At 37.1% G+C, this 22,651-nt stretch overlaps 1 protein-coding gene across 1 annotated transcript; it reads left to right on the top strand.

The window, feature by feature from the left end:
- The first annotated feature begins 446 nt into the window (after window positions 1–446).
- On the top strand, window positions 447–3,290 carry FSHB (follicle stimulating hormone subunit beta). Its single transcript, XM_052811349.1, has 2 exons — window positions 447–605; window positions 1,226–3,290. Exons 1-2 carry the CDS (start codon window positions 447–449, stop codon window positions 1,460–1,462), a joined length of 396 nt encoding a protein of 131 aa, XP_052667309.1. The 3' UTR covers window positions 1,463–3,290.
- Window positions 3,291–22,651: the final 19,361 nt, after the last annotated feature.

Genomic DNA, 22,651 nt, shown 5'->3' with positions numbered 1-22,651 from the left:
ATCAGATCCTGATCTAGAAATCTTTTTTCAAATTGCAAACACTGTATGTAATTAATTACTTCTGAAAAATAGATTATCCTTTGCTCTTTCTCTCCCTTGCTTCTTTTTCTTTCTCCTTAAAGACACATTCTCTGTACAGAAACTTAGATAAAAATATTTCATTGAAAGTGGTATGGTACTCTGCTATTAAGTATTCTACAAAGATTGCCAATGTGCCATTTCAGTCACTTAGGAAAATCAAACTCCTCTAACAATACACATAAGGATAGATCTATTTAATGGCTTTACCCTATGTTCTCACTGATGTTTCTGAAAGCTTGCTATTATAGAACCACTTGAGGATAATGTGAAGACTCAATTTCTCCCTGTTTCTGTAAGTATTTTCTGTTGAAAATACCTATACATGTTTCTCCAGTAAAGATATATTTTTTTGTTTTATAAACAGGATGAAGACAGTTAATTTTTACATGCTGTTATTTTGCTGGAAAGCAATCTGTTGCAATAGCTGTCAGCTCACCAATATTACTATAGCAGTAGAAAGAGAAGAATGTGAATTCTGTATTACAGTGAATGCCACGTGGTGCTCAGGATACTGCTTCACAAGGGTGAGAATCTTAAGTTTAATTTCAGGCACCAGAATTAAATATTCCAAGTGATGTATGAATAACCCATTTCTCCAGTTCATAACGAACATATAGGCAGGATAAGCCTTGTGAAAGAACAGGTTGAGTAACTGCTGTGCTACTTGACAGGAAAGTAGATACACAGCGAATCTGAGCCACAAAGGGAAGGGTGAAAAGATGCTAGTAAAATTCAGATCTTTAACTGGCTGCACACATTATGTTTATATTGTATAACTAGAGTTGAAAGTATTACAGTCTGGATCTCTGCCTTGTGTTCAATTTGCGGTTGCAAATCGATACAATAAAGCAGCCATTACTATGTAGACTCCTCTACTTTTCCAAATAATTTGAAGAATCAAGTAATTAACCTGCAAGACTGTTTGGTGATGGTGTGACACAAATTTGCCATATCGGTCCTCCTGAAATAAGAAATCTAAGGATCTACGTGAAATTAGAAGAGTCTGATCCAAATCCTTTTGATCTCAGTGGGATTTTCCCACCAGTTTAATTCATTTTCACATCAGGTCCTTTATTTTATAAAAATTTGGAATTCTAGCCCGTAACAAATTTCAAAATAGGTATTTCCTTCTTGTAATTTTCAGGATCCAGTATATAAATATCCACCAGTATCATCCGTTCAGCAAACATGTACCTTCAAGGAGGTTGTGTATGAAACAGTGAAGATCCCTGGCTGTGGTGACCATCCCGAATCTTTTTATTCGTACCCGGTAGCTACAGAGTGCCATTGTGAGACCTGTGACACTGACAGCACTGACTGCACTGTGAGGGGACTGGGGCCATCCTACTGTTCCTTCAGGCAGAATGGAAGTAACCAATGAAGGCTACTTGAGATGGCAGTTTGGCTTTAAATGTTCACTTCTAAATAAAGGTACTGATCGGGCATATGCGGAAGATAATAGGCAAGGCTATTTAGAAACTGCCAAGACTGAAACAAAGATTTTTAAGGCCAAATCGACACCTACTGCCTGAACTTCTCTCCAGGCCTTCCCTACTTATCCCATCAGTTTCCTTAAAATCATTTTCATAGGTCTATAGAACACTGCTTCCAATTCCTTCTGCCCTTGCCTCCTCTTCTTCTCTATTACACCTTCATTCTTTATATTCCTGTATTTCCACTGTCTAGTTCACTTAGCTTATTCTATGCTATCCTAAACTTTCAAAAAGTTCCCAAGTTCCAAGTCTTTATTACCCCCTGCTTTCCATCTCTCCTCAGAAAGCGCTTATTTTAAAAAGGCTTGCTGCGCTGGTTTTCTTATAGCCAACATCTGTGCCCTCACTTTCTATTAGTTGGACTATAAACCTCTCTCAGCTGAGATCCTGACTTTTTTTTGACAAAATATTTCATATAGTCATTATGCTCTGTAAATAGTAACAGCGTGTTTATTTAAGAGCCAAAATCTATGTTCAAATGTTGAAAGTCACCTGAACTCTTGTGCTTTCTCAGTAAGGCTTGTTAGCTCAGGCCCAGTGCCACAATAACACAAATAACATGAACTCTAGTTCATAGCTGGCTAACTTGAAAAAAGAATCATCAGCTGTCTACTTTCACCTGAGTAAACACATCCTAAGTCAGTTAAACAATTCTGAGAATTTTGCCACATATCAGAAACACTGGATTTCCTCTCATGATGCAACAGAACGTAATAATGAGAATTTTTTTAACACTGTTTAATATAGGAGTCTCACAGACTATTTAGGGATGAATCTAGAGGCACCTGATCCCATTAGTGCAAACATGGTGTAATAACATGCCTTAAAAGTAGTTCACAGTAGTCCCTTCTGAGAATGGAAGTTCATAGAGTTCTGCAGTAACCTAATTCTGCAATGGCCAATATGAAGTTGGGATGGTCTGGAAGCAAGCTGGAGGACTGACTGAATCAGAATGGAAAATTACCTCATGTTATTGGGAAAATTATCTGAAACCTACAAAATTAAATCCTATCAGGAAAATGAAAAGATACTGCCCTTCATCAGAAACAATCACCTACACAAACACAGAAAGGAGAGCAACTGGTTCAGCAGCAGTTCGGCACCAAAGACTTGGAGGTTATACAAGCTAAGTATGAGTCAACACTATCCCACCAATGCGGAAAAGTGGGAATGTAAGGAATAGAATCTACAAGACACAACCTACTTCCACCACTCAGCTCAACAGATAAGGGCCTCAACTGAGTTGTTATTTCCAGCTTTGGACACAGAACTTCAAGGCATTGAAAAACCAGAGAAAATCCACAGAAGAGTAAGAAGAGTGGAGAGAGGCCTAAAAAACATCTTAGTAAAAAAAGATTTAAATAAATGTGGTTGTTTTGCTTATGGGATGTAACACAGTGGGAATTAGTGGAACATTTTATATGCTTGAAGACTGTTACAAAGAGAAAAGGAACAGTCAGTTCTCCATGTTCATAGTGAACAGAACAACTAATGAAAGATTCAGAGTAGTAACTAGGAAATCTTCTGAAAGGTACAGACAGCTAAACACTGAAATAAATTGTCAGGGGCAGGGGAAGGAAGGAAGGAAGACAGTGGAGTCTGTGGAGCAGTGACCACTACAGGTCTTCAAGAACACATTGAACCTGTTAGGAATGACAGAGATAAAGTTAATTTGCCATGAGGCAAGGGAATAAAGTAGACGACCTCTTGAGGTCGCCTGGCATGTCTGCTTTTCAGACTGTTACAGACATGTTTATTTAAAAGGAATTTGTCTGTTACTCTGAATCTCTCTTATAATAGATAATAGATATTTTAACTTATTTCATTTTTAGCTTTTTTACTGAAAGATATTAGTTCTCTTAATTTTATTTATACAATTAATCTGCATGGACATTTTCTTTGGTCTAGTGAAGTTTTAAAAGTGGTAAAGTAATAGGTAAATCAAATTGCCTCTCACTCATTTCAGTTTTAAACATTAGTTGACTTCAGTTAAAACTAAGCATATCATTCATATCAGAAATTATTCCATTCTGGATGAGAGAATTTTGAATTACAATTGCAAAACACAGTAGGTTGTAGTAAAAAAGTATGGGAAAAGATACATTTTCAAAATAGATCTGTAAACACCTGTATTTCTGTTGTGCATTTTGGAATAATAAAACTAATTTTGTTGCACTTGTTATGTATGTCTTAATAAGCCAATTAAAAAACTTAAAAGTCCATGTGCCCACTTTACTATCCTTTAAATCACACGTTTTCTTCCACCCTCATCATTTTTTTCAAGTAACTAACATGCCCACCTGAGCCATACAGCATTATATGGCCAAATCACAGCAAATAAAAGACTGGTATATTTTAGCCTGATCCAGTAATGTGATTATGAAATATTACATAGTCGTAACACAACAGAACTATGGATGAGAATAAAGATTATCATTAATAATTTATTTAAACTGTAAGGATTAGAACCTCTCCAGAGCTGTGTCCACACTTCTGTCACAAATTAGCTTGCATGTGAAAACAAAAACCATATAGCTCTTATTTCATCCATCAGACAAATGCAGCACTCATTTTCATTTTGCAAATGAATCTATTCAGAACCTCGAATCTAAAACTGTAACTAACGCAGTCAAAAGAGTATTGAGGTTAATATCAGAATGCTAGCAAAAAAAATCCTAATCATGCATCTCTACAAGCTTCCAGACTCTCACTTCATCTCTCTCATGCACCTTAGGTACCAATGCTGAGGTAAATACCAAATTCTAGAGACTCAAAGATGCAAAGAAAAAGGTACCCTCCATATAAGCACAAACCCCTGCCAAGCAAGTTATAGCCTTTGGGAATACCTCTTCCAAACACTTTCTCAACCCCTCTCCAGTACCTAGATATGAGTTCTAACCGAATCTCTTCCATAAAACTGGCTTTTTGAAAAATGGGTATACCGTGCATCAAAAGCTTTTAGTTTTTCACAAGATCAATGGGGAACACCAAACAATTTATTGAATTTGTCTTCTTTTTCTAATCATAAGTGATCACACAAAAGGCTCAGAAACATAAAAGTCCCACATGAAGTCTTGCTGTTAACATCAGTGAGCTTTGAATGCATGCCTCCATTTATATGAAAGTACCATTGGTATTCTACTCTGAACTAAAATCTATTCTAAATCGTGTCAACAATTACTTGTTGATCTACGGACCGATAGCAAGTATTTCACTGTCAGTAGTTTCACTGACAGCAAAATTACAAAAGGTTGGCCTGACTTGAAGATATCTTGGACTACCTTTGATAATTTGTAAGACAGACTTTGACTTTATCTTCTCAAAGTTCACTTTCCATTCAATGCCCAATAATAATTTCATTAAACTTACTTTTACATCAACGTTTTTTCAAAATTTTAGTGAAGGTACAAGCAAGCCATGAATATCAGTGTAGTGTGAGGTCTAAATCTGCTTTGAATTAAGAAAAATTTTTAAGAAGTAATCTGTATGCTCTTTGCCTAGCTCTGTCATGATGAATAAATGGGAACTCTGTCAAAAGGTGAAAGTCTCAGTATGACATGCTACTCTAAATACTAAATTGGTGGGTATGCTTTTAGAAACATTCCTAATAGAGTCAGAAGTAAATTTTCAAAAATTCCTACCATGGGCCCATTCCATTGAAATCAATAGGTTAAATGCTTTTCAACTTCAATGCAGCTGTTCTACCAACAGTGAACTTTGCAAAAACTGCATATTAATTCTATTTTTAAAGGCAGGCTCTGCAAAAAGACCTTACAATATGTCAGACTTTAGCCACCAGCCTACAGAAACTAACTTTAGAGGTAGTAAAAAACTAAAATGGACTGAACTATCTATTATTTACTCCCAGTTAAGTAAAATTATCTCTTCTTGCATCACCTTGAAAGAAGCAAACCTGGAAAACTATAATTTATAACCCCCTGGTGAAGGCATACACCACAGAGGCAATACATAGTGTTGAACTGTCCCTTAAAGACCTTTGAGAGGGACACTTAATGCAGGATTCAGCGTGTTGTAATTAATTAAGTCTTTCAAATACCCAGATGTATAGATAAACTGCATGAAGATTATTCATCTCTGCTGCCACATCTGTGGGTGAATTAATACTTTCTATCATTTATTATGCAGACAGTTTGACCTTGATCTTAGGAGTGTCTGTGCCAGTTGTACTTGAAGCTTTCCAGACATCAAGACGGGAACATGAAGTGCAGCAGCAGTATTCATGATCCTACTAATTGAAATGACCGTTTAATCCCAACTGCCTTTTTAAGTAGAAAGCACATGCTGATTTTACAGACAGGCAAAGAAATACACGTTCCTCACCTTGAAGCCATTAATAAAGCATCAACATATTAGATTCACCCCACTGTTGTCAATGCTCAGCTATTATTCCCTGCCTAAGTTTTGTAAATCATTCCTCCTAGCTTAAAACAAGTTTACATTTGCCTTTATAATTTTGGCATATAACTGGGCTCACAATATTTTTTACCATAAGCAAGAAATATAAATGTCCTCTCCTTGTATTAACCCAACTGATGAATAAGAATTTATTAGTCATCCGCAAATCCTCAGACAAATCTAGCCTGAGACAGAGGCAATTACAAATAATAGGTGGAAAACAGGAATGTCAGGACTCTGGCTCTTGACTCACGTCAAATTGAGGCTGCACTTAACTTGGGCTATTTGAATGGGAAGGGGAAAAACAGTTGAGCATGGTGTTAATATACTATACTCCTCCTTCACCCTCCCCCCTCAGCAAGTGCATTTTGCTTTGTCAGTATGCAATATTTAGCTACACACTTCATTTTCATTAAAAAAAAATACAGCTAGCATCTTACTTGAAACTAATAAAAAACCTACAAAAAAGAGCTAAGCAGCCAATCTGAAAAATTCATTTGAAGATGGCAGCCTTGAGATTAGTGGCTCCCCTCCACTCGGGCAATGGGATCTATAAAATTGTTCTGTGTATCTCATGTTTCTCTTCAATTTACGTTATTAACATTAGCTATCAAAGCCTTGGTCTTTCAATGTGACTTACACTCATAGACATTACAGCAGCTCACAAGGCTGCAGTCTCTGGGAAATATAGAAAACAAGACAGGAGCAGGGTTAGAGAAAGGACATACTTTCAAGAAATCAAATGTCAGTGTTTCATTATGTGTAGGTGGGGAAGAGAAAAAATTAACTAGCTATGCTTCACAGTCATTAACCATTAGTTTTCTTCCATACAGTGACTCTAAGAGGCAAGAGGTAAAGTCTTACTTCACACTGATGACCTCTTAATTCACTGTGAAAATACTGGGGGGGGCGGGCAGGGTCAGACGTAATACTTGTATAGTGTGAAGTTATTCCGTATGAGAAAGGAAGGTAAATTCTGGATAAATCTGGATCTAGTATCTTTGGATTACATTCGGCTATAGTTATATACATTGAATAATGCTATAGACAGAGATATTATTCAGCCAGAATATGAGTCTAACCCCTAAAATACATCCTTCTTAAGATACCAACATTCAAGACATATAAGGTAATCTAGCATTATCCAATGGCTTGTAGACGAACCTTTGAACAACTTAAGGAATCCAATTTTCCTCTTGCTTCATGTGGTTACATTTAAAGTTTCATTCAAAAATTATCTTACCTCCTTCTCTCATTATACAGTATTGGCAAGTCTTGATGCTTTTATGAATGCTGTGGGAATTCCCAGTCAAAATAATATAATGAAGAAATATCTTAAGAAGTTAGAAAGAAAAATTTCGGTTTAGACACTGTCAAAATTTATGTCACACTGAGGCAAAGGGTTATGGATCAGGTCTATGCCCTGGTAATACTTGCCTTTTCAAACAGGCGTTTAGAATCATCAACAGCTGTGTAACACAAAAGTAGGGTACACACTTCAGCTAGCCCAATGATCGAGAAATAATAAAGACAGCTTAAAATTAATTCTGCTCCCAGTTCCAAATAGTACCAAAGACAGCTCTGCCAAGCAATGGATCTTGCCCAATCAGTTAAATTTCTTTCCTATATGATTTCTCCTTTTAGAATAAATATCTGAATCTTCATGAGAATTCTAAATCACGTGTGAGCTAATGCTTTAGATGTGAGACTAATTTACACCATCAGTGTGAATGGATACAAACTTTACCACACTGGCTTTGTTTATGCAATCTAGCCTTAAGACCAGTAGATCCTGATCTACAAGTATCTGCATGTGTTCATATACTTGGATTATTATGTCTGGAACTTGACACTGTGATGCTTAGTTCAGGGACAATGTAAAAGCACAACCAAATCAATTCCATCTAATCACAATCTAGTTAGTATTTGTTATTCTGCATGTACAAGACATGGAGGACTGCCTTTTTATTAAGCATTTCTCTAAGCAGAATGTAGGAACTACCTTGTCAAATTCCAGCTAATAAATTCATTAGAGATAATGAAGGTGCAGCAGTTTTTGACAAAGATTCAGTTCACCCCAACACAAGCTCCAAACATCACCTGTAAGAATAAGCACTGTAGTTAATGGAAAGTGTGCTGTCTGGAATGGTCTTACAGACTCATGAGAACCACTCTAAGAATATTTATTTTCATCTATTTAACACTATAGTATTTTAGAATATTTATTTTAAAAATACTAGGATAGCCAGTGGGATTACAGAGTATTCTGATATAGCATCTGAAGAATATCCATTTAGTTTTGCTTGTACTGTGTAGACCAATAATCTTGCTTTAATAATCAAAAATAAAATAGCACGACAGCAAGCCTGGGAATGAAGAACATTACATGAGAATAACTAAGCCTCAGTTATAAATTTCAATGCTTTGGGGGTTAAATACTCAAGAGTTTGTGATGCCCTTAAATAATTCAGTCTACATCCTTTCGGTAGGTGTCTGATCCATCAAATATTCACTCACACTTTGAAGACTGGAATCGTGTCAGATCTCAAATTAGAAAATTTCCTTTCAATGTCACTCTTGCGTTAATTTCTGTCATATTATTTCAGGTTATTTGCCACATCTCAAACTAGGTAATATTAATAGCACAAAAAAGGCTCTTCTCTTTCTTGATAACTCAGTATGCCACATGAAACAAACAAGCAATTCTGCTTTTGACATACACAGCCCCATTGACTTCAAAATGGGAAAAGTGACATGCCCAAGGATATGGCAATCGATAAGGGAAACTTCAGGACCTCCCAACTTCTCACTCTAGCAAAGCTACATAAAAACACAGTTTGAAGCATTATACAATGGGTAATATTACTATTCTACACCAGTTTATTAAAAATGTATCCTCATACTTGATCTGAAAATAAAATAAAAGCTTATTGCAAAAGGAAGAACAAGGGATAAGTGTCAAATTGTAACTCTACTACTAGATGAAAAGAGCCTAACGTAGACCTGCCAGGTTTTGAAAACAGACAACTGAACTGGGAAATCCCTTCAGTCTTGGTATGACATCACTACATAAATCCTTATTATGTTATATGGCTCCAAAAACATTATGCAAACAGCTGTTCAAAAAGCACTGAAACACGATCTTTCACACATCAGGAACTCTGTGTCATAATTGGATTTTCCTGCTTGAAATGCGTCACATTCTCCCAGTGAACATGTCTGTGCTAGGCAAAGGACCTCCTGCTTACCTCAGCTGATTCCTAATGAGAAATTCATGCAATTTAGTTCTTCTTTCAATTTGTGAATTATTTCCAAGTAGATGTTGATAACTGTTTTGTTTGCAATGGATAATGCAACCCAACAACACTACAAAGCAAGATGCCTTAGTCACATTTCTTCCTCATATCAATGAGGGGACACAGTAATGGACCTATTTTCCCAATACATTCCAACTATTGTGTGAGTAATGATATGGCAATAAATATTGCTAGTCTGTTTGTGACTAGAACTTATTGCTGTGAACCTGGACATGCTACTGAACATTTGACAATCTAAATTTATGTCAGTGAAAACAAAGAAACTGAAAGCACTGGAGATCTCACAGTTAAAACAAATCGAGTAGTATCACTGTGGCACAAAATAAAAGACCCTCAACCATTGTGAAACAATATAGCAAGAAATCAATCACAGAATCAAAAATGTTACTAGCAGGAATTAACTGCATAATACTCTCTAGTCAAGCGTTCCCTCCCTTGCAGCCGGGTTTGCTATGTTTCCTTCTACAGGGAAAGCCAAAGAAGTCTGAAAGAGGGGTATTCAAGGAACAGATATTTCAAACTCATCTTAAATTTGACATCAGTAGAGTTATACAGATGGAAAGTAATGTACAGCACAAGCTTCTTCCCAAAAGAAAACAAGAGATAAAGGAAACTATAAACTTACTGAATTAAACAGAAATGGACCATGTCCTCACAAAGAGACTTCTCATTATTTGTCAACTGTTACGCAGTTTAATGACTGGTTCTGGTGACAATTACTGCATCTCTGACTCAACAGGTATGGACATTGTTAAGGGAAAAATATATCATGCGGGATCCAACAGCCCAAAAGAGACAAGGCTTCTGCAGCTCCATACCCCCAGGTCCAACCAGCAGCGAGGCTGAAGACACATGCCCAATAGGCATATGCACACAGAGCACATACATACACTACATACATACACGGCTGGCCACACAGATCAGCCACCCCAGTGGCTGCCACTTGATTTCATTCACTCCAGGCTCTCCAGTTGCTGGCACCCAGGCACATGGGCCGTCTGGAAGATAGGACAGACTGCGCCAATCAGGTGCAAGGCATGGCCAGGCAAGCATGCCAACCAGCAAGCTATTTACGTCAGACCAGCCCTTTTTATCCCCTTACCTTTTCCCACACTTGCTGCTCCCCAAATCACCTCAATCTATCCCTTTCCCCACCTTTGATGCCTCCCCTAAACATCCTACAATAAGTCCTGTGCAATCCCAAAATACTCTTCCCCTGCATCCCATAATGCATCACATATCCCTAGGCAGCGACCTCTCCCAGTCCAAAAGGTGCTCCAGTGTTGACTCATCTTGATTGGGTTTCACACCTGGAAACTGGGGCTAAGGGGGGCAGTCTTGGTAGGGCCCAGACAGGGGGGTTCCTTCCTCCAAGTCCTTAATTTGGGTTCCCACCATGCCTTTGTGCCTCTGTGCTCCTCTGGGCTTACAGACATGAGCCTTTGATGGGCTGACAGCTCTCCTGCGATGGGCCTGGCAGTAGCTGAGCAGAGCATTCCTTTGGCATGCCCACCTGCCAGTGTCTCTCTGTGCTCCTTTCTGGGTGTGCAGACAGGCCTTTATCATGCAACCTAACAGACATGAGCCAATAATACAGCTGAATATTTATGAAGCATCAGTTTCTGCAGTTCACACTTACTCAGAAGTCAAATTAAAAATCCTAGACCTCATCTGTTTGTTAAACACAGGGATGTGTACAGTCTCTCTCATGAAGACAACAGTTAATGCCATCTAGGTCTCACTAGGCTTGAACCCCACAATGCTTTATAAATTTTCCCTATTGTTTAGGAAAACTCCAAGAGAAGAATAGTCTTTCTTTGGCATGCATTTAATGCATCAAGGATTGCCGGCCAGACAAACCTTACTGCCCTTTCTCTGTCTTAGTCGGTGCTCAGGATTTCAGGTTGTGTAACTCTTTTTAAGGCTTTTAGGTAAAAAGAAGAAAACCTACTTATTTGGGTATTTTACATTTGTATTTATAAGTTTTAATAAAACACCTGCTTTCCTCTTCCTTTTGTTACTACATTTTCTGGCTACTGACAGTAGCAGAGAGAGGCATTCTTGCACATTTTCGATCACACCATTGCTAACAATTCACATCTACTCCACAGAAAGTCGTTTGAAGAGCAATTCTAGTCACTTTTTCATGTCAGTAACTCTGTTTTCATTCTTTTCACATGACAAGCACCTGAAATCATGTCTACTTTTCCAAATTGTGTGCACAGTGTTATGCCCACCTTATTAAAGTTTGCAGTTTAAAAGTTTCAGTACACATATATCCAGTTACTCAGTAGTTTTGCTCTAATACTAACTGGATACACTCTCACTTTTGGGCACACATAATGCCACACACAAGTTTGAAAATCAAATTTTCAATAATTGATAAATGGCAGTGATCCTAGGTACCGAGAACCATCATCAGTCATCCTCTGCTTAAGACGCTAAGTGGATGTTTTCAGTACAGCCTTTGACTTAAATGCACAACAGCGTATGTCTTTTTAAAAAGTCCTCAGATGAAGGACATATGGCAAAAGCTAATTAGCGCGTGGCATAACTATGAAATGCTCATATTCTGCAGTGAAGAAGATAGCATAAAAATCCTCTGAAGGACTTACAACTCTGGTTCTCTTTGGAAAAAACTATCTTATATGAGTAAGTCCCTCCAGATCAGAAAAAGGCACAATAAAGTCTATAAATAACCTGTCACTGGTATTTTTAAATGTTTCTTTAGTTGGCTTTCCACCTCTGCTGAGCACAACATTGAGTCTACTGTACTGCTGTTTGAGCAAGAATCACAAAAAATAAGAGAATGAAATTGATATTGTGACAAGAAGAAACACACATATGAGTAATGAAACTCACAAAGTCTGCTTTCAACGTAGAACAAAAGATAATTTCCCCTTTCACCTCTTCAGCTCAGACAGCCTTTGGCATTTATTGAGCTCAATGTTTTGATTTCAAGTAATGTTTTTCTTTGCCTGGATGAGAATGACCTTTATGTGGCACCTGGACTGAAGTAAAATTCATTGGGAAACCAAGGCCAGACAGATTTTCCTGGTGAACACCTGAGTTTCCAAAACAAATCATGTTGTAATTCATTGTAAGCAATACTTTCAGGAACCCAGCTTTAGTTATCTAAATTAAAATCTCCACAAGTCAGGTTTCCTAAATCTAATTTACTCTTTAGTACACTAATGCGTCCTCAGGCAGCTCACCAGAATAAGCTATGAGTCTGTGTAACAGTTGCCTGAAGTTAGGTTCTGAAATTCCACCTAACTTGTAAAACTTCCCACGTTTGAACAGTCCTTTCATAAAAGAATTATGCATTTAGGAAGAGACAAACTCTAAATCACAAACAGGCTGTTCAACATAAGAACCCTTCTCATTTGCCTATACAGCATTAACAGCAGCAATGAATTCATGCAAATCAAAGGTCTTGTGCTTAGGTTTGAAACTCACTTATGGGTGGCTTCCCATTATCTTCATAAGTATCCTGAAGTCTATCCAGCTCCAGTGTAATTTAAGAACATCTTTGGGCTACGTCCCTTCCAGGAAGCTGAGAAGAGATGAAATGGAGCCAGCTACTTATCATGTGGGAATGCCTTGATACCAAATACCTTCAGATGTTTGAAAACAAAGCACAAGACTTAGGAGCAACTAAGTGAGGATTTATCCCTGAAGCATCATCTACAGGACTGTATATGTTTTTCCAGGTCATATAAGTGCTGTCAAATTTCTATGACAGGCATCAATTTAGATGTTTTAGTTGCCCTGGGACCTGAACAAGGTATGTAGCTTTCCACATAAGCGATATTGTACGTCCTTTCCAGAAAATACAAAACATAGATACACAAAACATACACCTGTTAAGTGTAACCCTTAAGAAAGATAAAGCAGATAAATTTAAAAAGAAGAAAAACTCACCAAGCAGCAGTACAGCAGAAAGGGAATCTCTGAGTTCAAGTGATTAACAAAGAAACTATGACTCAACCATATATTGTTTCAGACATGTAAAATTTCATCCTAAGATCTATTAACAGGGGGCTAAAACGAGCTATAAAAAAACAGAAGAAGAGTTTTTTTCTCATTCCATCAACACTCATAAGGTTTCAGTTTAAATAACATGCCCAGCCTCAGGGTTTCACACTTCGATTGTGAGGCTTCTCAGAAACTAAAGGTACATAATTAAAAACATAACAAAGACTGACTTTTCATTCAGCAGAGCAAAGTAAAGCATGTATTCAGCAGCAAATGCCTAAACACAATGCATGTACACCAATTCTGACAATCCACTGCATACTCTTCACTTAGTTAAAATCAAGAAAGGGCATAATCAAAAAAGTAGGGGTAGAGAAAGAACGTAGAAGAAAAACCTTTTAAATAGTGCTTTTCTACATAGTTCTTATATTGGATTAAACCCCAATTATGTCTTGAGGACTATCTCTGCTTTCCTTGTAAGTATGAAAAAATTTTATTTTTTTTTTTTTAATCAAGTGTATCTCAAACTTCAAAAATGGAAACACAGGTCCAGGCGCAGGCCTAACCTGAGCCCTCAGATAGCAATCTCATCACATTTTAGTAGTGCTGAAATCTACATTTTGAACTAATTCTAAAGTTTTCATAGCTTGATAATTTATTAGTAATTATTTTAAAGTGAAATATAATATCTATAACACTTTTTGAAAGCAGAAGCAGTACTGAAGCAGAAGCAGTCTATTTTCCTGAATAATATGTTAGTAAAACAAAGATTGGAGCAAAGCCTAAAGTTGTTTTTAAAAATTTGGCCATAATCCCTTTTTTACTCCCACAGAAAAAAAAAAAGCTTCAATAACTATAACATTCTGAAACAGCTGTAGTACCAGATATTCTGATTTAAAAAAAAATAAATAAACAAATCCTGCCTTTAAGCAAACTACCCTTCAGTTTCCAGGGAATTACTCTTTAAGTGGGGATGGCAAGATTCTCCTTTAATATGATACTATGATAGTATTCTCTGACTTTAAAATGTACCCCAGCACTAGTCATAAGAAGTTAGTTTCCTTTTATTTCAATGGGTAGGGATCTTACACTAGGAATCTTCCACTGATCTTTCTCATCCTGTCAAAGACTCAGGAAGACTGAAAGTTCGCATGATTCTGGAGCAAAGGGAATCTTCCTTTTATTTCCCATAGATCTTTTCTAGGAGTCTTACTACTCTCTGAATCAACCCTTACAGATACAGTATTCAGAAAATAACCTTATAGAAGTGTCTGGAACAGTACGAATAACCAGGATATTAATAAACTGATGTAACCTCTTTCTCAGCTCACAGAATGCTAACAAGCAAACTAGACTGATTTATCTGGTGATTTTACCCTACAGACTGTTTCAGAATATTTCCAAGGAAAGTGGTAAAGACTCAATATTTGAAATCCTATCAGTCTTAGCAGTTGTGATGGGTCACAAATTAAGTACCACAATTCTTTTTCAGCTGAAGAATGTCAACTCTTACAAAGAATCTTTTGGGTACCACTAAGCACGGGTATAAACTAGAAATTCAGACTCCTTGAACTGCCAGAAGTAATATTCAATTACTTAAACTTATTTTAAAAGATGCTAAAACCAGCTGAGCATAACTGAAACACATTCAGTGGGGGGAAAAAAAACCCCACCAAAACCAAAAAGCCCCAAACAAACCAAATCAAATATACAGACAGAACTTGATTCTTAAAAACCATCCTCTTAGACAGCATCAAATAATGGCAGAGTAGTATACACAGAACAATAGAGATACCAGGGACACCACACCACCTCAGCTGAGAGGGCATTTCATATTCATAGAAACAATATTTACCTGTTTACCTACTTTCACGCAAGTGAGTGATACAGTTATTGTGTGCTAAGAATGCAACAGAAAGTTAATGGAGAATTAAGCATTGCTGTTTGATCTATACTATAAATAAATATCTTCTGCAAACATCTATGTCATATAGGTGTCCCATTATGTATGTTTTAGCTGCAGAACTTCCCAAGAATATGCCTTACCCTATGTGATATTGTGACACAGTGACACATTTGACAGAAGGAAAAAGTGAAGATAAAGAATATCTATTTGTCAGTGATTATGTTAACATCAAACAGTAAAATGCATGGAAAAGTAATAATCTTTTGCACTTTTTATACATAACAGATTTATGAAGAATGCTGCTGTACAAATCATCAGCCTTGCTTGCTGATCTAACTATATCATTGCTCTTTGCAACCTTCTACTGACTGTCCCTTCTGTATTGCATTAACCATAAACTATTTGCCATCACTTTCAAGGCTCTTTATAATTGATCCTTCCTACCCATCATCTCTCATCAAGTATTTAGAGGCCTCCAATCAAGCTATAGTGACAGCTTCCATCATCTATTTGTTAATTTTTCAGACAAGCACCTCTATACTTTCTGTCAAGTTAAGAGTCGACACATCCAAAAAGGCACTTTCTGGTCCTCCTTTGTATTTTCCCTTAAAATTCTCCTTTGCTATGATGCCAATATGAAGAAAATTGTGGTGTATCAAAATAGATACTTCACATGTTGATCAAGAATATTAAATGGTCTCCTTGACAACCTATCTATATAAGTACCTTTGTGTTATTTTAAAGCCATGAATTATTTACTCATCTTGATAATGCTTTAGAGCTTGGTGGTTTATTCTATCTCTTATGACAAGATAAATGTGCAGGTTTCCCTTTGAGGTAAAGGGAAAGCACTCGCCAAACCCACAGAATTTGTTACTCATTTTAATCTAGAGTAATATATCAACAACTCCACAAGATGGCATTACACTACACCCAGGTGGAGGAATACGAGGCACTGGCACACGCTCACTCTCTTGACTGCTTATTTTCAGGGAGGATTCAGTACTCACCAAATCATCTGTAAACAGCCAGCATGCAGAAAACTGACATCCCAATCTCTGCTCTTGAAAGTAAGATGAGAAAACATATAAAGGGAATGAAAATGCAGAACAGTAAAAACTACAATTTGTCCTTTTAGAAAACACGGAGTACTGACTTCATAGATGATATTTTATATAGAAACAAACTGCATGTGAGCAATCTATGGGATACTACAGGCTCACTGTCACTGCAGAACCAGTTCAATTACATCCTGAGCACTGATGCTCACTCAGTTCCTACCAAACACAATTCTCTAGGTGAAGCAATGTTTTTCACTCAAGCTGACTGGCCCATAAGGGGTGCAGGTTGACATTTAAGTATAGTGAAAATTAGTGTAGCACCAAAATGGGGACTCAGGCTCCCTGTGCAATTAATAGAAGTACCCAGTTAGCTAAAGAAAAAAACTGCAGTATCATTTGGTGTTCTCCTGAGAGTCAAATAAATTCCTCTTAAATAATTGCCAGTGCAGATGATGCATACTACCTCTGCAGTAAAAACACAGCATTATGAGATTTCAGGGGCCTATTGCAGATAAGCCAGCATCACACCAAGATTAAGACAGTATCTTCTCAGAGCCTTTGGCAGGAAAGCAGTCTTGAAGGATGCATGCAGAGGCTGAGGCAGAATTGTACAGCAGGAGAAAGATCCTATGAACTATAACAGAGGCTGAGCAAGATAATCTAGGCAGCTAGAATTATTCCAGGTCTCTAATTCTATCTGCACTATTTCCAGATAAAATAGATTTGTATCAAAGCTGTTACTTGTTCACTCATCGTCCTGTTCGATTGTACATAGTCATGGAACCAGCAGTACAGCGTGCACGAAACTCCCAGTGCCAGGAAAGTCTCATATCTCCCAACAGAAAAAAAGCATTAAAAAACCTAACTAATGTAATCTACCTTTTTCCCCAGAGATCAAGTGATGGGAGAATCTATTAAAACAAATACCAATGGCACCTTCTGCTTTATTGTTAGTTTCATCTGAAACACTGCAGGCCAGATCCAATTCAAAGCCACCTGCTGACTTCAATGGGCTCTGGATCAAGCCTTAGCGGAGGAAAACTTTTCAGTCATCTCTTTAACAAGGCTCTCAGTTGATTAACAGCCCTCCCACCTGCTACTCTAATGGGAATGCTTTTATTTTTATGCTTCTCAGGGCAGAAGATATGCTTGTACAATCATCAGCAAGATAACTTTAAAAGAAAAGCTGTGTAACTGCAGCATCCACTAGTGTATTTACACTGCTTAGCTGTTACAGAAGATCCCAGTAACTTCATTTGGGGCAGAGCCTCATTTCAGGATCAAGCTATCACCGTAGCAATTGAAATGCTGATTCTAACAGCATAGCTGATCTTTTAGAGTGTGGCTTTCTCTGAGTATCAAAAAAATACTGATGTTAAGAAAAAAAAAAAAGGAGAAAATAGTGTGAAAAAGCAATAGCTCTGAAGACTTTCTGAACTGAACAGAGGCAAAGGAATCTTAATAAAGAGATTGCAGAATTTCCACGCATTGCAAGATACAATATAAGCTCACTGTTCAGAAGATATTTGTTGGATTAAAAAACACCGAGAAGGATATTAAGGGGCAATCGGTTAGGAAGAAGTAGAAGTTTGTGAAAAGGACAAACTCAGTCTAAATACAGCAGCACTGTATTCCCCACCAGGAAAACCACAATTAGTGTGTAAAGGGGAAGGAACAGTCTGAGGCCATTTTGAGTAATAATATAGAAAGCAGCCCGAGTTGTTCACTCCAGTCTAGCCCTTATCTCATGCTACACTTCAAAGAAAACTATGTGCATAACATCTTTCTTTCCAACTGCACTGGAAAATGATGAAATGAAAGTTGATAGAAAAGGCTGGACACATGCAGTGGGTCTTGCTTTCTGAGGAAAAGTAGAAAACTGCTCAGAATATTTCTTCTCTGTGACTATAAGGGACACTTATCACACTTCATATTGATACGGTATATTTTCTGTAAGTTCATAATGAATTATTAGATTTTATGCATTAGATGTCTCACAAGATTTTCATTATTTTGCAAAGGACCGAGCTTCAATTCTGATGGCCATATTCACATCACATTAAAGTTGCTACAAATCTAAAATAACTAAGTATGAAAAATATTTCAAATTACATCAACTCCTGGAATTCTGCCCTGGGCTGCAGTGGTTTAGCCAGTCCTCATTAAAATCAATACATAAACTGAAATTAACATTAAAAATTGATGAATCACAAGATGCTTAAACTACTAAAGACAACATATCTGTAAAAAGTTTGGACTTCTTTTCTGCTTGATAGCACAGACAGCCATAAATGTCTCTAGATTTAATCTAAGTTTAATTTTATTTGCATTGTAAAGAACCAATGAAAAGTGTCAATGATAAAAAACTGAACTGTAGGTTAGGATTCAGGGCTAGCATCAACACATTATTAAATCGCAGTTCATGTGGAAAAAGGTACAAATGACGTATTTCTACTTATAAGATTTGGCCCCAGTCTGCTATTTACTGCATATCTTTTTATGCACACTTTCACTGTCTGTGCCACAGAGCAATATCCAACAGAAGGCTGAGCTTGAATCTTCAATGTTTTACACACTGTAGATTTCTACTTGTGACACTATAGCTTGACTGGGCAATGACAATCAGAAAAAATTGATATTTTAGATGTAGACTGTTGACCGGGATTTTTGTTTTGTCTGCATTACACTACTAATACAAATATTACTGCTCAGAATACTGTTATATTTAAAAGAATAGAAAGGGTGATTTTCACAATGGCACAACATTGTGATTGAAAGTACCTCTAAAGATGAAAAGTAAATGGGCTGATATTACTTATTCCCTTTGAAATTATCCATGCTGCTTGTCACACAGAGAACTTTTCCTTCCCAAACCATTTTTTCTCCTTTCAGCTTCATCATACAGTTGGTGTTGCCACCAATAGCAAAAGAAACAGATATTGTTCTATAAATTATGCATCGATGAGTCAACGGTCTGATGTCCCAGGAAAGATGGGACAATAACATCCCTTATTTTAACTAACATGCGTAGGAGAACCCTTCTTGCAAAGAAAAACTGTTTTCTGTACTGTCTCAGCATGTAGTCATGGATCATCCAGTTAGCAACTCAGAAAGAACTTAGATCCTTCTTCTCCAAAAAACACAAGTCCCTGCCACAAGAACTAACAGGTTTCACTTAACTGACAACACTCTTGAAATATAACATGAATTCACACCAAGAACAGAATTGGGAACAGAGAGGAACAATGGTTGCGCACTCTACGTATGATCAACACATGTATTTGTAAAATGAATAAATCCACTTACTTTACAGAGGCTTTAAGGATACAGCTAAAATCTATGCTAAAATTTCATTGGCTCGAAAGAAAGTTAAGTAAATCTAATTTTGATTATACTGAAGAATATGTCATTTCTTCAAAAGTAACAAAATGACACAAAATAAAACATGTTCTATGTATGAGCAAGCAAGCAAGGACTACAGCTAGCAGAAATATAGCCAGGTACTTTATAATATCATTCCATGTTTATAACAGACATGTTCCAGCTCAACAAGACGTTTTCTGTGTTTGATCCAGGAACTATTCTTTAACTTTTTAATAACTACTGGAAATTGAACAACCCTAAAGATCCCTTCTGAATTTATAATCCTTGACTCTATGAACCTATTTATACCTGTGAAATGCAATACAAAAATCACTATCAAATTCAAACTGTCTACTTATTAAAAGTACACTCCTAATACTTGTTGGAGTCCCTTTTTTCAGTGGCAACCAAGGTTAACCCTTCAGAAAGCAGGCAGCTGCTTATACCCTCCTTGAAACCTTTTTTCAATAACTGTAAATAATTACAACAGAAGAAAGTAAGAGAATTGGGCCCACATTATTACATTCTAGCAAAACAAGATGACGTGCTGACATTTCTTTCCCTTTAACAACATAAATTAGAGGATATTCTCTCTCTCCTGCACCTGAGGTTCAAATGAGTGACTGGGAACATAGTGGAAAGTGTAACTGCATGGGCATGGCAACAAATAATTAGTGGAGTAAAACTCGTAAATCTTGCCTAAGTACTGCAGGCCAATCCAAATTGTCTGGTTCCTGGCATTTGAAAACCCCACCCACCCAGTTTAGTAATTTGAACTGAATATTTGACTGCAGATTCACTCTAATAACCCTCTTTAGGCTCTTCTTGGTTTCCTCAGAACTTAGAAAGAGACTAATTTTTCTATTGAGTAAATACCCACCCCTAGCTGCTTTGATGTCTGCATATATGTAATGGACTTTTCAATTACAATTTTAACCCGCTCCTTCTTTTTTTCGGTCCCATTCAACTCCCTGATTTCTGGTTTTCTCTTTTTACTACAGAACACTGAAATACACTTATTTCATAAAGACTGTAGTAGTCCCCATTAATTTATATCTAAAGTGCAATGATAGTCAGTATTGCCTGATGATGCTGAATACTGTTTCTCAAATTTTAAACATACTCAGTTTAAAATCTAGCATCACCTCACATAAAATTAAACATTCAATTTCAAATCAGAAATCTACTACATAAGTAACTGCTTGTGCTTTGGTTTTGCAATGTAACACCACATGGAATTTTACAGCATCACTGACAAGAACTGAATAGAAAAAGATTTGCCAAACGTACACAGCAAAGAGGTAACTGTCTTGATTTATCAGCTTATAGCCAAGACTAAGCATGTTGCTCTGGGAGACCACAAACACCTTACACTGATGGAACACCAACATGTGACTGCTGATACGCCTCTAATTTGTTCATTAAGGACAAAGTTAGCCTACAAGCAAAAAGTCAAGCCAGTGCTTCCATCACTTTCATCCCTGTAATGGGTCTTGTATAACACATCTCAAGAGCATTTGAGCTCTTGGCTTCTCTTGTTTTCTTGGCCCTGTCCCTTTGTGAACTTTAGTGACATTTCTGAAGACCAGAAGAGAGGGGATAAAGAAAAGCTTGGCATACTGAACCATAATTCAGTGTAAATAAATACAGCTGCTATCAAAGATTCCCGCATGTAGAGAAATTATTCTTCTATACTAACTGCTGCCAACAATTGCTTTTCACTGCTACAAAGAGCTACTGTGTTCTACTCAAGGGGAAACAGATCCTTGTAGGGAGACTTATCTAACAGCATGATTTGCACAACATTTTGAAACCGTTTGAGATTTATGCTGTTCATACAACAAACAGTCACAGAACAGCCAGAAGATTTTCTCTTCTGTTTGAATTACCATGTTTTAGTAGCACGTACCTTCTTCTTGAGTCTTCTCATCCTAATTTGTTCATAGCCAAAATGTTGACTTTTGGGTAAAAATTGAGTGCATCAAGACTCTTGACTTATGATTGTGTAACATTTCAATATGAATAAGGTATTGTATAATTTTATTTGCAAATTTCATAAAGCACTGTGAAAAGCGCAATAAAGGCCACAGCCTCATCCTCTGTTTTCTCTAATACAACAATAGTGTGATTCCCCCCCCAGTTCTGGGCATGCATTATTATTACATGCCAAGTTAAACTTGTTTGCTTCAGTATGTGAGCCAAACTCAGGTTAGTATGCTTATTCTTAATCCAGCCTCTAACAGGCTAGTTATCTCCAAACTGTTTTTCACTTGCCGCCTTGTGTTTTCTTGAAGCAGTTGTTTTGACAAAATAACAAGAGTATTTATAGAGTTCGATACAACCACTGGTCTTATCTTATGTTTTAATTATTACATGCCAACATTCTGGGCTCCCAGTGTTCATAAAATTGCACAAAAACACAGAAAAAAGTGCACAGTTGGTGACCAGGAGAGTACGCTGCACGAGCTACTCGACAAATGACTGCTACTTTATAAACTAAAGGGAAAGCAATCTGTACTGGATTTTCTCATACTTGCTTCCTAAAGTTAAAACATATTACTTCCCTGCTATTTTCCCTATTTCGAGAAACCAGTGTACATTGACTGCCAGAAGGACCAAAGCCAGATTTCTCATACATTATAACTTTATCAAGTGAAATTAACAGGAAGGGAAAAAATTGCACTAACTTCAGAGCTCTGGTCTTTTCTATTACCACCATTTATTTTGCTTCTGCCTTTTTTGCTGTTTACATCTTTCTCTTTCCATCCGTTCTTCCCCAATCCTTGAGTCTTACTATCTTGCATTCTCAGTTCATATCAAACTTAGGTTCTCAGTCAGTCCTCAATGTTCCTCCATTTATTCTGTCCCAGTCCAGCCTAGTGTCTCATTATGTGTTTTCCTCCATTACCTTTTCCCCTTCTGTTCACCTTACTAAGTTCTGGCATAAATTCTTTCTGCTCTAACATCTGCTTTAGCTTCTCAGAGCTAAACATTTTGCAAAGCTCAAAAAGTTTTCCCACAGGGTTGCACTGTACA

Source organism: Harpia harpyja, chromosome 16 (assembly GCF_026419915.1).
Source record: "Harpia harpyja isolate bHarHar1 chromosome 16, bHarHar1 primary haplotype, whole genome shotgun sequence".
Taxonomy (NCBI): Eukaryota; Metazoa; Chordata; class Aves; order Accipitriformes; family Accipitridae; genus Harpia; species Harpia harpyja.
Note: the sequence above shows the minus strand (reverse complement) of the source record. Positions and strands in the feature narration are given on the sequence as shown.